The sequence below is a fragment of the Lepisosteus platostomus genome, chromosome 10 (assembly GCF_059453375.1).
Source record: "Lepisosteus platostomus isolate fLepPlt1 chromosome 10, fLepPlt1.hap1, whole genome shotgun sequence".
In the NCBI taxonomy this organism is placed as follows: domain Eukaryota; kingdom Metazoa; phylum Chordata; class Actinopteri; order Semionotiformes; family Lepisosteidae; genus Lepisosteus; species Lepisosteus platostomus.
In genome coordinates this window covers 6,830,894-6,842,694 of record NC_142620.1, presented here as the reverse complement: position 1 = coordinate 6,842,694, position 11,801 = coordinate 6,830,894, and the positions used below count along the sequence as shown (strand labels likewise).

Below are 11,801 nucleotides of genomic sequence, written 5' to 3'. Positions count from 1 at the left end.
AATGTATTGTCACGTTGACCAGCTAAACAGTGCACTCCAACATGGTTTCATATTTCCTCTAGGAATGACTGGGTAATAGAGTCGCAGGAAACCTCAGCACCAGGCACTTCCTAACAGCGAGAATCCAGGATGAACAACAGGATAGAGTGGCATATCAGTGACAGGGCAGCCTCTTTATTCAGCCACTTCCTTTTACTGCTCTAAAGATATAAAACTTTTCATTCTGCAGTTATTGTTGGCAGAGTCTGGGATATCAGCTTTGAAAACCTAGCTCTTAAGTTGCGTTTTCTTGCTCATTGTAACTCATAGCATAAGCGTGTGAAAAGGAGACACCAGAACTGTTTAGCTGCAATGTCAAGGTATAAAGAAAACATAGAAATAGATACCCTTTTACCATTCTGAGTCTGCATTTCTGACAATAATGTGCAAACCTCTTTTAAAGTAGGCCTCATCTTGCATAATTTGATTTCTGTTAGAATTGTGAACACAGCATAAGAGGGGCAGGGTTAGCATAATTAAAGCAGAGATCTTTGTCAGTCCCACTCTGTAAAGAATTAAAATATCTTGTTCGAAATTATTTTATTTTTGTCAAACATACTAATTACTTTAGCATTAAAACTTTTTTTTCTATTTTTAAGACTATTTTAAAAAGAAACTACAATCCAGTCAGTGTAATCTAATTTCCAGCAGATCTAAAAGGACACCAGTCCAATGTGTTAACAGGTGGACCGGGCAGTACTGGTTTTGATTGGCCAAACTCTTATTTAGGAGTTCTGATTGGCAAATGTCCTTATGTAGACAAACAGCGGCATCTTCTGGACATCTTGTGTAACTGCATGTACTGATTTTGCATACGCGCGGGCTCTTGCTGTTGCATTCGATTTCGGATTCAATCACACCACAGGCAGCCAGATTGTCCTATAATCACGTCTTTTTTAAACTGTCTTGAAATGTATAATTTAATATGTAAAACACCATGAAAACAGATTAGAAATTATAGTTAATTATAATTCACTGAAGTAAGAAGAGCTTCTTATTTCTTTTTTATTTTCAGAGAAAACATACTTGAGGCTCTATGTTACTGGGTTGTATTAAAGGCCAGAATAACTTAACAAGCCTAACCAGGCAATTTGCACAACAAGACATTTAATATGCTTGAGGTTATAAGTAAGCATGTAGCCACATTAATTAGTAAAACTTTAAAGGACAGTTAGACACGGTTAGTTTGTAAATTACAAGGGTATTGGAACTGTGGGTGAGCTGTATCCCATGCAAAGGAATTAAATGACAGTGGACTGTACATCATGGAGAAAAAAAAACAAAGGCATTGCGCATGAATCCTGAGTTCTTATCTGCTTTACACAGCCTCATGTAAAGGCCCTTTGTAATAAAGAAAAGTATTTTTAATACAATTATATTAATCTTAGAAATGTAAATACAAATTGCAATGAATCTCCTGCATCCATTGTTATTAAGCTGCTTGTCTTTGATAAGGGTTTTTGCAATGTGGAAACACAGCTACATCACTGCCCCACTATTGTGTTCAATACAACTGATACATATTAAAGCACTACAGCTGTACAGTAGAACCTAAGATCGATTCAAAGTCCTAACTTTCTGTAACTTTTGCTGCCCATGTAATCCAACAATACCCCTCGTGTGCATGTTTTTCTGCAAATTGTTATATTTTTGTATTACTTAAACTGCATTTAAGATTTCCATTTTCCTTAAAAAGGATGAGAACCCACAATCATGCATGGCAACTTTGTTATATCCTTAATTGTACTTAATTAGCCAGGCAAGAGAATGACAGGTTTTGCGCATGTAAAGTCCCAGGTTTTGATTGTTGTAGTCATGCGTGTGTATCAGTTGTGTGCTCTGGCTGGGCTTCCCCCCACCCCCGCTGTATAAAAACAGGAAAATCTCAGCTCCTTACTTGAAAGGGGTCTCCAGCAGCCTTGTCAGCCGTGTTAAGTACGCTCAGAGAGCTGGCACGCTTCATGCTGCATCCAGGACAGTCACATGCAAGGACAAATCAGTGAGAACGGCAGGACAGCGATCCACACAGCCGCACGGCGCTCACCGGGCGCAGGTTAGTGCCAGGAGGCGCCACGGGCATCGAGCAGAGAACAGTGGTGCACAGCTCGAGCCCAGGGGATTGGCTAGCGGGGTCTCCCTCCTCGTCAAGGTTACGCTTCGCTCGCACGAGTTGGGGGGGATCACCGTCATAACTCCGTCACGAACAGTGCGCAACGCAATAGAACAACGTGCAGAAAATCCACGCCGCCCACGAACATACAGTACCAGGACTCTCTGTTACTGAGCCGCACCGGCGAGGAAATTCCTGTCCTCCCTCATTTCACCTGGAGTTCTGCTCTCAGCTTCCGGCCGAGCGCACAAGAGGTTGTAAAGGACGACGCGTGTTGTTGCAGCACGTTGTGAACCGTCTTTGAAGGAGTTATGGCGGCGTTTTTTGGCCTCGTTGGAAGTCAATAACTACGTATGTGCGATACGTTCAGAATAGTTCTGAGGCTTAGACTGGGATAGTCTTTCGGTTTGGGTTCCCAGCTGTGATCCACTGTTGCAACACGCTCTTCCCACGGTCCTACGCACATTAGTAAACTCCTTAAGTGTAGTAAAGCTCTAGTAAAATATAGAAAACATGTTTTTGTTTTAATTGTTCTCCATATTTTGAGGTGTTTGGTGCCGGGGCATTCCAAATTGAACACTAGTCAGAGCTCGGAGTTCAGCGCAGTGAGAAGGAGGTTACTAATGTGAGCAATTACAGGAATTCAGTGTTAGCTGCGTTACAAGACAGGTTAGTGCTGTGTTACTACGGCCCGGCCCAACCCAAGTAGAAGTGAAAATGGTGTTAAAGGTTCCTTTCAAAAAACCCCTCTGCCGGTCATGTTACAGTTCTAGTTTAAGACTACCAGTTAATGCATTGAATGCAACGAAGCACATTACTGCTAGGTGAACAGCCTTCGACAAACCCCTATACACCCCCACCCTGCACCTGTGACCCGTTAAGGTGACACACTGGCTGTGGGAGAGACTCTTGGCAGCGAGCGAGTCTGAGGTCCAAGAGTCCAGCGTCAAAAACCTATCATTCAACATCATCATTCAGAAAGGGCGATTACGGTTCACAGAATCAGGTTAGGTAGCATCGGAATCTCTCGGTTTGGAATGCCTCAAACAGACTGGAGATCATCACTGCGTTCCAGAACTGCACTCTGATCTCCTGGTGCTGCACTGGCTCATCAGTGAACGGTCACCAGCGGCAGCAAGAAGGCAGGACTCGGCTCAGGCGACCTCAGCACAGGCTCTCAGGGAAATACTGTCCCCATAGAGAGAAGCGTAGCATTAGGCGGAGGAATCAGGGCAGGAAGCACCTCCACTCTGACAACTTTCCCATCCTCACTTATGGCAGGGGCAAACCAGGCAGCACCAGTGGAGTTCCCCATAGCCTCCAGTTCGCAACAAGCCTGAGCCTCAGTATCCAGGGTTCGTATTATTTTTTTTTCTGTCAATCTTTTAAATGAACTACGTCCATCACATCTCATAAAGAATAAAGAAAAAAAAACGTTTTAGAGGAGACTTCCTCCACTTTACAAAGAGATGCAAAACACAATCTGTTAAACAGAACCGGAGCTTGTTAAACGGATCCTCAGAATGTTAAAGAAAGGTTCGGCAGCAGGTTAGGAGAATCTCAGAATGTTAAACAACCTCAGGCCAGGGAATCACACAGACCTCATCCCAGGCACCCTGAGTGGGTTAGTCGGATCTTAAATGCATCAGGTGGTTAATGCCAGGGCCCTGTCACTGTCCTCTTCTGTTCACCTCCTGTCTGCACGGGACACTATATTCCTTGCCTCCCTGACCCCATATGTCAAAAAAACAACCGCAACAGGAGCCCTCTGCCATTCACCTCCAGCTCTTGAGTATCAAACTGGGCTTTTCCTTTGCTAGGATTCTCTCCTTCAAAACGAAAGGGGACAGAACAGTGGCACAGCATTCTGCACTCAGACCTGTTTTTTATTTAGCAGGCCCCACCACTGTCTGTATCCACTCTCAGCCATCTCCCACCACTGGTGCACAGGGTAGCCATGGAGGGTGAGTTCCCCAGGAAAAGGGAGATGTCAGGTCGGTCATATATTGCTACACAGACCTTGAATAGCATTGCAACTACAGTAAATGCACTCTGCCTTTTCCCAGACTGCTCAGACACTCTGACTCAAATTTTCCGGTTTTCTTTCCAATGATCTCAGTTCATCTGAGCTTGAACTTCACCGAATCTAGGGGGCACTGGCAAGAGTGAAGCTTGGTTCTGTAAATAAAAAAAAGCACTAGAACTATTGCCCCGAGCAGCTGCAAGGATTTCTGTGTGTCTCGTCGGACTCATTAGTTAAATTCAGGAGGATGAGTTAGTGAGATGATGTATGCAGATGCAATCTAAATGGAATTAAAAATAATGGCAGTTAACGTCTGGAAGGAGATGGAGAGGATATGTGCTGAAATGATCCAGCATATCTGAGCGAAAGCAGCACAAGATTTCAGCCACCTAGGAGGGATGGTGAAAGAGCTGGAAGGACAGTGACGAGGCATGCACTACTGGCCAACAGACTGTTTAAAGGTATTTATTCATGTCAGACAGGTACAGTCAGGAGTACAGCATGAGGACATTAAAACAAAAGGATGTTCATGCAGACAAATTCAACACAATCCAGAAGGTGGTAAAATAAAGAATATCAAAATGATAATAAAAACTACTTAAAACGGGGAAAACAATGCCACAAGGCACTGAAACACAGAATACTAAAACAGCAGTTTTGCAACCCAAGTTGACTTGCTCATAAGGTGCTGGAAAGCAGGGTAGTTTTAAGGGTGTCTGAGGTCCAATGAAAATTTAAGAAAGTTGTCCCAACTAAGAATTTGGTACAGTACGAAACATTTAACCTTCTAACCGTCCAATCTGAAGATTATGCATATATCTTGTTAGTTAATAAAAAAATTAAAATCCTTGCTTGCCTTTTTAACAAATGCAGGAGATTTTAAGGAAGCTCTGCGCACAGTCCGAACTGTAGCAGGCCTCTGGCAAGAAGGTTTGCTCTGATATTCTCCCTTAATCCAACACTCTGGGCAGCCTCACAGCAAGCCAACCAACCACAACAGCCCACACAACGGGAACACACAGATGTCTCCGCAGAATGGCAACAAAACCCAGTTGGAACCAGAAGGGCATTTCTTTTCATTTATATTGGTATGTTTTTTTTAAAGTCAGTCTGGTATTCCCACTTCCATCTGTTAAAGGTAAAATAGTTTTGTTCATGACCGTCAACGCTAACATGTTTTTCGGGGTTCAGAGAAAGCTTGTGAAATTTCACAGTGCAACTTCAGAACATTCAGTCAAGGCCGAGGAGAGGACTGGAGAAACGAGGGTGTTGAGGAAATCTGAATTTACTGGTGAATCAGTTAAGAAAACTGGTGCAACTCTCATAAATTGAACTGCCAAGAGTGAATCCACCACAGCCCAATTCACCTGAAAATGAAAGCTCTGTGAGGACACTGCCCAGCTGTCACTGTTCACTGGCTATCTGACAGAGGCAGGGCACTGTATGAGCCCTAAGCTCCTAGTAGTTTTCATGTAAGGCATCCTGGGAAGCAGAGGTTATTGGAGTTGCTGGGCAGGAGCTAAATGCATCTTATTTCTTTCGACAAAGATGACTCACTCATCCCTTTCTTAAACTATGAATAGTGTCTGTAACACGGATATGAGTGTTCGGCCACTAGAAGAAAATACTACCCCTGTGGCACAGCTAAATAAAATATTTCTTTAATAAGGTTTTGCAGGCTGAAGATCTTTCATTGTAACAACCTTGTTCACTCAAGGATAACATGCATGTCTGAATATCATGACATGCATTCTTTTCAAAATCAGGTTTTCAACACCATTCCTAGCACTTTGGCGACTTTAAGAATTTCAAAGGACTTACGTAGCTAGACTAATAAAGCTGGAGTCAGTAATTCAATGTGTTTCGCACAGGGCACATAGACACTACAAGCAACTGTTTCAGATGCTTCAAGTGTTTCAGGAGATTCCCAGTCAGCAGAGACCAGCTGGCCTACTGGGGAGGGGGGAAGACTATGGGGACACAGCAACATCCATTGCCTGTCTCACAGACACCCATCCTCAACAGCTGCGCTTTGACTGCTGCAGTGTGGATACTGAAGCAGAACAGAGGAACGACCTGGCGCAGAAACAACAGACACAGCTGTTTCAAGGGCTTTGCTGGAACGTCTTTAAGGAGCAACGAAGGCTCTCTGAGTCTCAGCTAAGGAATGAAGGGCTCCCCTGCAATGCCAACTGGACCGGTGAACAGGATCGCTGTGTGGCAACTGCTGCTCAGATTACTGTGACTGGACTGCTGGCATAATGAGCCACAGGGGAAGTGGTTTTGGTGTTAAGGCAGGCCAGTGCCAGCGGCCCACTGTCCTGAAAGCTGACAGAGGAGAGCAAGTTACTGGACTGCAGCCAGCAAGGACCTGGCAGGGGCTGTTTCTGCCCAAAGTAAATGGCCGTGCAGTGTGCAGAGCACTCTTCGACAGTACCCTGATCCTGGAATGGGGTACCAGCTGCCTTATTCAAACCTCTGCTTTCAGGCCCTCGTACATCTGCTGGACAACACTGGAACACTCCCAAAACTTACGTTTCTTTAGCTTTTCGTGAAACCGGTTCAATTACAGGCACATGTGCATAACATACATACATGACATCACATACACAACTGGATTTCTCTCAACAGCACCAGGAGGCCTGCAGCAGCTGCAGTACCCCACCACCAGCACGGCCCAGCGAGGCAAACACAGAGCACCAGCACAGCTCGGACACAGATAGTTACCCCGGGTTCTTGGGCTCACTGTCTCGAGAGCTACCCCCCTTCAGCTTCCTGACCAGCTTCTCACTGCTGCGCCTGATGGAGGCGCGCAGCTTGCTGAAGGAGCCGCTGCGCTTGAGAGAGCCCGAACCGTCCTGTGGAGAGAGGGCAGAGGGGTTAAACCAAGAACAGCACCCGCATGAGCCCTGAACCTGGACACAAGCTCCCTTCGCTGAGCGAGTATATGCGTGAGAGTGAGCGTGCGAGAGACTGCATGCAAGTGTGTGCGTGTGTGCGAGCATGTGCGCGAGTACATGTGTGACAGTGTGTGCAAGAGTGCGAGTGCGAGTACATGTATGACAGTGTACGAGAGCATGCGCACTAGTACGCTTACGACAGTGTGTGCGAGGGCGTGTGCACTAGTACGCTTACGACAGTGCGTGCGAGAGTGTGCGTGCAAGTACACGTATGACAGTGTGTGCGAGAGCGTGTGCACTATTACGCTTACGACAGTGCGTGCGAGTACACGTGCGACAGTGTGCAGGAGTGTGCGTGTGTGTTTGCGAGAGTGCAAGAGGGTGAGTTCGTGCAAGAGTCTGGGTATATGCGCAAGAGTGTGCATGCGAGTATATGTGTGACAGTGTGTGTGTGAGAGTGCGCAGGAGTGTGCGTGTGTGTTTGCGTGAGAGTGTGTGTGCTTGCTTGCGTGCATGTCGGGGGGTAGACAGCACAAGTCTGTGACAGTGCAGTCTGCAGGTGGAGAGCAGCCTCTCAGGGAAGTGTGTGCAAGCGCAATCTGTATTTGCACAGATGCAGGGGCTGCTCTTCGTCTCTATGACCTCTCGGGGATTCCAGTTTCAGACTTCCATGCCACATTCAGAAAGAAAACCATGCTTATTAATACCTTAAAGCAATATGTGTTGTATAAATTAATTAAATCAAGAATTAAAATTTTGTCCTGCACCTTATAAAGCAACTTTATACTCAGGTACAGACTGGGCTGTCTGTGCACAGATTCCAATCACAATGACTAAGGACATAGATATTAAGTTTTAACTTTTGCAATGACATGATTATATTTTCAAACAGAGATCACACTTGAAAGCTTTCCCGTTACCAAAAAGCAAAGCTAAGCATTGCAAGTTTAAAGCTCAGCAAATCCCTTCTTGCAATATTCAGCCTTGGCCACCAATCTTCTGTCAGAACTTCTTCAAACAGAAGTCTGTGCCGACAGCAAGATACAGGGCACAGACCTCGTCTCCTTAGAAACCAACTCTCAGCCACAGCAAACGGATCTCCAGCAAAGACGGAGAGAGAGGACAGAGGGAGAAAAAGACAGAGAGGGAAAGAGAAAGGCTGGTTCAAGGAAATGATGGGGGGTGAAAGCTACGTTTAATGTGTCAGCTTGCGGATTTATGAACGTTTGACACTTTACACATTACTGTAATGAAACCCTGAAGTCTTTGCCTGGTAGCGATTAGAAAAGAAAACTGGAGAAGCAGTAAGGGTCGGGGTCTTTCAGGGGTCAGGCTGGCCCTGCCAGCTCCAGGGGCTGCTGGGAGTGCAGACAGGTTTCTCCATCAGCTCAGATTGGTGGGTGCGAGGGTGGGTTTACACTCCTCTTTCAACCTGCACGATATTTCCTTTCAAACAGGCTTTTTTATTTCCCCAACATAAAAACCAACTTCACACAACGTATTTTTCCTTCCCTTTGAAATCCAAGCTAAGAAAGCCCCCAGACCCATTCCACATAACGGACGATAACTTTCGCAATCAAGATGATTAAACAATGACATCTACGACACTTCAGTAAGACTCGTAGTCTTAGGCATAGTCCGATATCTGTGAATTGTCCAGATCACTGGGGCTGTAATCCCTGCATGCTGCTCGGTGAGCCAAGTCTTCAGTGAATTCACTACAGAGCTTTAACTGGTGATGTAAACTGGAGTTTATGTTCCATGTGTTCTGTATCAGGGGTGTCATGTAGTATACCACTAGCTCTTGAAATTTACTAAGTTTACTTGTTAAGAAATATTATTAACTATAATTATATTAACTATAATGCAGCTGGTATGTTTAATTAATAATTGTGTAGACTACATAATAATAGGACATACAATTGTTGCCATCCTATACTGCCTTTGATTTTTGGAATCACACAAAACCTGGTATTGTAAGAGCCCGTAATGCATTATTGTTTTGTAAGACTATAATGCTAAATATTTTTTAAAAATGTGCTTCAGACAATAAAGCTTTTAAACACACAGCCATAAATTTTCTGTCTCTACCACAGGGCCGGCAGCAAGCCCCACTGTGACTGCTGTGCAGAGGTGGGGGATCACTCAGCAAAGTACATCTTCATGGCAGCGCTGTGAGCAGCAAAACACCCAGGTAGAGCAGGCAGAGATCACAAAGAGACATCAGGCACAGAAGCAGGTCAGTAAGAGTGAGTTTTATTAGAAGTTAAGAAAGACACAAATACGCAAACCACAGGACATGGAAGAGTTTAGTAGGAGAAGAGGCCGAACAAGAGAAGACATTTTATTTCTCATAAGCAATATTTCACAAGGCAAGAAATGTTTTGTCTTTTACATAAAACTCCCAAATCCAGGAACTGCACTGGAGAACACAGCAATGCACGCGTTCTATGTTTATATAAAAAATGTACAGAGTCAAACACTGAACACAGAGTAGGGTGAGAGGTAGGGAAAAGCGCACCCCCAATATCAGTCAATTGAACTTTGAGATAATACTAAGCCCTGTCTACTTTAAATATTTAGGTGAAATTTGGTACAAAAACACCTGCATGTAGTTGCAACTCACTAAACAGTAGAAATGAATATCATTTTCTATTTAGATTTAAGAAAGTTTTTTTGAACCATTGATTTGCGATAGGATACATCAGTGAGCAGGGGATTCTGGGTAACAGCCCTGCATGATGGATTTTGATTGGCTGCTGAGAAATCGGCCTTTTCCTGAAAGGTGCACTTCCCCCCCCATGCCCCCATAACCTCACATACAACAGTTCTCTGTAGAAGATTACGATCATGCCACTTCATCATTTATATTAGAATTTTTAGTTAACTCGATGCCACACCAAATAACGAGAGAGCTACTCCTCCAGTTATATTACATAGTAATCTACTGCGAGGACTACGTGCACCCAGTAAGGATTCTAAACAATGAGCCTGGCAAAGCTGCAACAGCTTGCTGTGAGGAGCTGATGCTTCCGATAGTATCTGAAATGGCGAAAGAGTGGCAGTCTGTACAAGAGAAACGCAGGAATAGCTAACGGACAGAGGCCAGAGCCGGGAAGAGAGCTTTAAGCTGGAAGGTGGTGTGCATCCATCATGCAGAAGACAGTTTTAGAATCACAAAGGCATCTAGGCCTGCCAAACAGGGACGGAAAGAGAGAGAGAGAGAGAGAGAGAGAGAGAAACAAACCCAGTCAAACCTCTGCACCAGAACCAACAGTTTCATCCTGAAGGAACAGTTTTTCACCGAGAGATGCTACCCTACCTAGAAGCAGGGCTCTTTTGAGGAACGCAAAGCAGAAAGGAGGGAAAAAACAGGGCAGCGTGTGACCCGATCAAAGGCTGAATGGAAACGCAGGACTTAAGTGAAGATGATAAATAAGCTGAAGGTTCCTCCTGTTCATTTGTTCAAGGACTGCGTGCAATTTGATTTCCTGCCTGTTCCCCCCGGGCTACTTCTTGCTGTGCTGCACTGACGCCCTGTAGACTAGGGTGAAAAACTCTTGAGGTCGCTCTCCATAGCACTGAGACCAGGATGTTTTTTAACAAACAGCTTTTAGCAAGGTACCTATCACCTTTTAGGAAAAGAAGGCTTTTAGGCTCCCTTTACTAATAATTCTGTTCAATAAAGGGTCAAGACGGACTGGCACTACAAATATTTTCACATAAACACATGGAGCAAGTTAAAACTGAAGTGCTGAAACTCCTAACAGCCAATTTTACAACATGCAGTTACATACAGCTGCTCCAGCGATTCAGGCACCTCAAAAATATATGCACAACCTGCTCTGTGTTCGATTAAGTTAACAACATCAAAGAAGCAGGCACTTCTCTTTTATTATTATAATCATTATCATCTCAGCCTTTACCCAGTGTCAGTGCACAGCTGCAAGCCCTACACATAACTGTGCTCAATGTTCACAGCCCATTCTGGAAAAATCCATTCCAGGCAAGCTCGGCATCCAAGCCCGTTTTTGCAACCTGTCCTGCTTAGCCCACAGCCTGTAGGCCAGGGCAGCTCGTACGCTGTCTGGCACCAAGGTAATGCTGGGCGTGCCGTACTGCACTGCAGAGCCTGGATCCCTGCACTTCATGGCACTCAGACAGCAGCACTGAGCCAGGCTGAAGATACAGAGGCTTAGGAACTCTCGTTCTGAACCTGATAATTCACGCGATGTACTGTGACTGTTAAAAACTCGATCTTACACTGGTGTCTGCAAATACAGCCTTGCTTTAGGATCTGCCATCACCTGAACCTCTGCCTAATTATTCAGGGAATGGGCACCTGCATCAGAGCTGCTTCCTGTGTCTCCTGGTTAATAAGATAAAGGCCACATGCTTTCTCCTCAGAGTGCAGGCATTGCAGCAGAGCCAATCCACCTCTCAACATGCCTATCGGAGGCAGGAGAAACTGGAATACCCCAATCAACAAACGTGAGGAGAACATGCAGACTCCACACAGAAAGGCACTGAAGCCCCATCCAGAACCTTATCGGTGCAGTAACAACCGCCTTGCCGCTTTGCTGATGGGTCTTCTGACTCTTTCAGTAAAAGCAGAACATGCAAAACAAGAATGATCCAGGGTCAAGGTGTTGGCCAAGCAAATGAACTGAGCAAAGGAACACAAAGAAGATGCAGACAATCATGCTTAAAGAAAGTAAAAATGTTTCTT

The 11,801-nt window shown here is 44.9% G+C and overlaps 1 protein-coding gene across 9 annotated transcripts in view; it reads right to left on the bottom strand.

The window, feature by feature from the left end:
* Positions 1 to 11,801, bottom strand: part of klc1a (kinesin light chain 1a) — a 41,079-nt gene that overhangs the window by 3,772 nt on the left and 25,506 nt on the right. For 5 of the 9 annotated variants that reach the window (XM_088647826.1, XM_088647828.1, XM_088647823.1 and 2 more), the window contains exons 14-15: positions 6,900 to 7,030; positions 1,937 to 2,003 (exon numbers count right to left, since the gene is read on the bottom strand). In XM_088647826.1, the coding sequence (XP_088503952.1) occupies positions 1,937 to 2,003; positions 6,900 to 7,030 (198 nt within the window). Of the gene's footprint in view, positions 1 to 1,936; positions 2,004 to 4,621; positions 10,265 to 11,801 lie in introns of those variants that run through there. The other 4 variants (XM_088647825.1, XM_088647824.1, XM_088647829.1 and 1 more) reach the window with 2 other exon arrangements.